Source organism: Gekko japonicus, unplaced genomic scaffold (assembly GCF_001447785.1).
Source record: "Gekko japonicus isolate JY-2015 unplaced genomic scaffold, Gekko_japonicus_V1.1 scaffold394, whole genome shotgun sequence".
Taxonomy (NCBI): Eukaryota; Metazoa; Chordata; class Lepidosauria; order Squamata; family Gekkonidae; genus Gekko; species Gekko japonicus.
Window position 1 is genome coordinate 999330 of NW_015173135.1, and position 4742 is coordinate 1004071.

A 4742-nucleotide genomic window follows, 5' to 3' on the forward strand; every position below is an offset into this window, starting at 1 on the left:
GGCGCAGGAGGAGGAGGCGGGAGAGGCGGCAGAGAAGGCAGCCCGCGGACCCCGCCCCTCTCCTTCTCCTCCCCCCTCCCCCGGCCGCCGACCCAGCCCACCTCCCGGTGGGAGAGGCTGCACGTTTGGAAAGGCCGGGAGATGCTCCTGGCCACGCCGCTCCTGCTGCTCCTCCTGCGCTGCCCAGAGGGAGGCCGCGCCTCCGCCTCCGGCCCCTTGCTCCCCGAGCACCAGCCCCACACGCTTCCGGGCCCACACCTGCCTGCTTGGCAAAGGGCCCGAGACTGGTGCGCTTCCCCCTTCCCTGCGCCTTTCTGGGGCGGGCAGTCCGAGAAGGGCGGGAAGCGAAAGTGCACCAGTCTCCCGCCGGGAGGTTGGCATCTGCGCTCGACTAGAGCGCAGGACCACCTCGGGCCGGCCCTGGGTGCAAATGTATTGGCATTACGTCTGCAACTGATCTTTGTAAATAAAAAGAAACCACTACGTCCTAAATTCTTTTAAACGATTTTCGTTTCCCTTCTCACACTTTTACCGTTACGTTTAACAGCTCATCTCCCCACGACAGTCAAATACACTACAATTCCCATAGTGCATCGGCATGCCCGGCGCACTTTTCACTTCCTACAGTCCAATAGGGGTGTCAAGTTTTTGAGCTGACCAATGAGAACGAGCGAGAGATATGGAAGGTGGCGGTTAAAATTTGAACGTGAACGGAGGAAAGTTATATTGAGAAGCGGGACGAGATTTGAGTTGGTTATTAATTGGTCGGTTTTCTACCTGTGTGCTGCGTAAGTGGAGGAATACCGGGGGCAGAGGGAGAAGAATTGTTTTTCTGTCCTGCGACTGGCTTGAGGGTGAAGGTTGCCTTTCCTGTTTATGGCGTACCTGAGTGGTTTAGGAAGACAAAAGGTTGAATACTCTTGTTGTTTTTTGGTAGTTTGTTCCATAGGAATTCTGGGTTCTCGGTTGTTCTAGTGATAATTTGAAGAATTTCTGGGTTTATGAGGCTTGCAAAGAAATATAAATCCCTCTAATGTAAAATAATAAAAAACAGGTTTGCACACCCCCCCCCCCCCCCCCTTTTTTTTGCTCACAACACCCAGACTCAATTCAGACAGTCGTAAGAAAGCAAAAGTACATGAGTCTCCTGGCTGGCTTCTTGTGACCAAAGTCACCTAGGAATCCAGAACTTTCCCTCCTAAGCCTTGCTGTCCCAAGGCTAGCAACAGGTGACATCTGTAATTCCTCTCCCTTCCAAATTTTAACTCCTCTTGATGCTCCGTAAGTGATTGAAATGATTATCATTGTTACTGTGTGGGGTCTCTGGCTATAGTGATTCAACAAATAGGTTGTCCTGAATGCTTACTATCATTTCCTCATGCAGAGTCATAATTTCCTTTATTTCCTCTAATTGCTAGAATTTCTAGTCCTGGAATAACACTGCTACATATTACTGTCAATGCTGTAGAGTAACCTTAAAAAGAGAGGTTACCATGGCCTCAGATGGGAATGAATGGGAGCTGAGTAAAGAGAATGTGCAACCTCTTAGACAGGGGCGAGTTATGGCTACCTTGGAGGAAGCTCTGGCTCAACAGGATGTTTCCAGTCATGCAGCTATCCAGCAACAAAAACAGTAAGTATACTAATCTTGCTTCTTAATCTACTTCTTCCTATAAGTAAGGGAGTCTGAGTGGCTCGGTGTCATACCAGTACAATTGGTGTTTTCTGTAGCAAACATCTGGGCTGTGTCTGATGGCTGTGCATCTTTAAATATCTGTTTACACACCTGGCTTGTCTGGGCATGTATGTCTTTTTTGCTGCTTATGTCTGCTGGGGATGGGCAGATATATCCACAGCAGTTGTATTTGCTGTGTAAAAGTGTGGAGATGCACTAAACATAGAAGAAGAAGAGATTGGATTTATACCCCGCCCTTCACTACCCAGAGGTGTCTCAGAGCGGCTTACAAACTCCTTTCCCTTCCCCTCCCCACAACAGACACCCTGTGAGGTGGGTGGGGCTGAGAGAACTCTGACACAAACTGCTCTTTTTCAAGGACAGCTGTGCCAGAGCTTGTGACTGACCCAAGGTCACATCAGCAGGTGTAAGTGGAGGAGTGGGGAATCAAACCCGGTTCTCCCAGATTAGAGTTCGCACACTTAACCACTACACCAAACTGGCTAACATAGCATTAACAGAATTAAGTTACTAAAGCTTGTTTTGCACTTAAGAGGCCAACATGGCAAGCTGTCTTTGTGTGGAAGCAAACAATCAAGGAAGGCAGAGATCTGTTGCATTTTAATAACTTACTGTTGCTTAGATTTGTTTTTTAAGTATGGGAGAGAATCAAAGGAAAAATAACTAGGTCTACAAAGGTATGTCTCTGTGGAATGCTGTAGAATGTTTTTACAGGACATCTTATCTGTCAGTAGCTTGTATGTAGTATTACATGTATTCATATGAACATTGTTCTGGGGCTTTTCTTCAAATCATGTCCTATTACAGACTTTAATGGGGCCAAAGTGGGTGGTGTGAACCAAGCAATAATATTTTGGCATCTGGGGTCTGTAACTTTAAAACAGGAGTCATATTGTAATGCTAGCTAACTGGAAGTCCAAGAGTTGCTTCCATTTTCCTATCAAGGTGGTAGTTTGACCTAGTTGGTCAAAATGATGCATCCATATTGTTATGCTCTTAAGTGAAATCCAGATTGATCTTTTGTGCAATCAGGATGTACCTGCTACTTGGGAAAATGTAGTTGCACATCATTCAGCCAAAATGATGTACTTGTCCATTATCCTGAACTGTTCTATAGCACAGGATGGCTGATACTATTAACATCAAATCCTATAACCCATGGAAGAAGAATTTCCACAATGTGGTATGTTGTCAGATGCTTCTGTAAACCAAGAAGGATTACAAGTGCTGAATTTCTAATCTTGCTAGAGAATAACTAGAAAATGTACTCATAAAACAGACATTCACAAAATATTGCTCTGTTTTCTAGACTAGTGGTAGTTTTCTAGCTATTTTTGTGTTTAATTTTAATTTTAGGGAGTTTGAATCTGAAATTCGTTTTTACTGTGGAAATGATCCTCTGGATGTCTGGGATAGGTAAGTTTTGCCATTGTGCATGATATCATATGTAATTAATTACCAGTCACCAAGGCAGGTGGCTTTTTTGTGCTCATAGTTGTTTTGATATCTTTAGGTATATCAAATGGACAGAGCAGACCTTTCCTCAAGGAGGTAAAGAGAGCAACCTCTCTGCTGTGTTGGAGAGAGCTGTTAAAGCACTGAGTGAACAGCAGAGATATTACCAAGACCCCCGGTTCCTCAGTCTCTGGATTAAATTTGTGAGTTTTAGTGTGTGTATTTTTTATCATGTGTTTCTGTTTCAGTTCCTTCGAGCTCTATGTTTTGTTCAGGGAGGCTAAAATAATCTTCCTTAAGCAATGCATTTCACTGACCTTGTTCTAACATAGTGGTCCTTATACTTCACCATAGACTGTTTACTTGGGGCAGTCCACACCTGTGTCTTCACCAGACTTTGATATCTAAATTGAAGAGCATACGTTCTCATATCATTATGAAGGTAATAGATTCTAAAATAACAGAAGGTCTGTACGCAGCCCAAGCATGCCTTGAAGGATAAATGTGGCCATCCCTTCCCTTTGATTAATAGTGTTACCATAATGTCCACCACATAAGTTCAAGAAGTGGCAATCAGTATTACAGAACTGCTTTGCAGGCAGAAATGTCATATATAATATGCTCCTTAGGAGTATGCCTTTTAAGAATTGAGGCGTTGTGCTTTATTGGGTGACCTTGAGGTGCTAAAATGTACTCCATGTAAGCACATATGTATTTTAGCTCATTCTCCTATTCTTTCAGAGAAGCTGAGAGGAAAAAGCAGATCAGAAAGTGAATTGTAATGCTAAAATTAAGGTTCTTAAAGTATGAACAAAGATTAGAACTCAACAGTAATATAGTTATAAAAACTTTGTTAAGGAAAAGCATAATTTTGATATCTAAATCAAGATCTGTGCCTTTCACTTGCTTTCTGAAAAACATGAAAGAAGTTAACGTGTGTCACAGAACAGGGATGCACAATTAATTGACACTTCGTCCTTCGACATCCAAACTTGCCTCTGTGATCATAATGATTAAACAAGTTCCTTTTTAGTAGTGAGAACATTTTTTCTAGCAAGTCATAGCTCCATAAAAGAATTACATGGCACGAGTTGCTGATTTTTGAAGCTGACTTTTTTTTTATGTAACAGAGCCTTGTCCCTCCCCCTTTTTTTTTTTTTTTTACAGGGGACCTGCTGTAGTGAACCTCTGGACCTGTATAGCTATCTGCACAGCCAGGGGATAGGCACATCTCTTGCACAGCTTTATATCACTTGGGCAGAGGAACTTGAAGAAAGAGGAAGCTACAAAAAAGCTGACTCGATATTCCAGGATGGCCTGCTGTGTAAGGCTGAACCATTGGATAAACTACAATCCCACCATAGGTAATTACAGTGAAATGGGCATATGCAAAAAACAAATTGCGCCTTCAGTGATAGTGGCTGCATTGCAGCACTCTTGAACTTTTGTGTTCAGGCAGTTTCAGGCCCGGGTATCTCGGCAAGCCCTACAAGATCTTGAGGAAGACCATGAAGAGGAGTCGAGTCTTTCTGAACCCCAAAGAACAACACTGGCAGAACTGAAAGGAAGAGGGAAGAAAACTGCAAGAGCC

At 43.5% G+C, this 4742-nt stretch overlaps 1 protein-coding gene across 1 annotated transcript in view; it reads left to right on the forward strand.

Annotated features, from left to right (window-relative positions):
* The first annotated feature begins 1493 nt into the window (after nucleotides 1-1493).
* Nucleotides 1494-4742, forward strand: part of BUB1B (BUB1 mitotic checkpoint serine/threonine kinase B) — a 41008-nt gene continuing 37759 nt past the window's right edge. The window contains 6 exon segments of the mRNA XM_015422187.1: nucleotides 1494-1633; nucleotides 3053-3112; nucleotides 3210-3354; nucleotides 4319-4515; nucleotides 4607-4738; nucleotides 4740-4742. The exon segment at nucleotides 4740-4742 is cut by the window's right edge and continues 29 nt beyond it. Coding sequence (XP_015277673.1) covers nucleotides 1494-1633; nucleotides 3053-3112; nucleotides 3210-3354; nucleotides 4319-4515; nucleotides 4607-4738; nucleotides 4740-4742 — 677 coding nt within the window.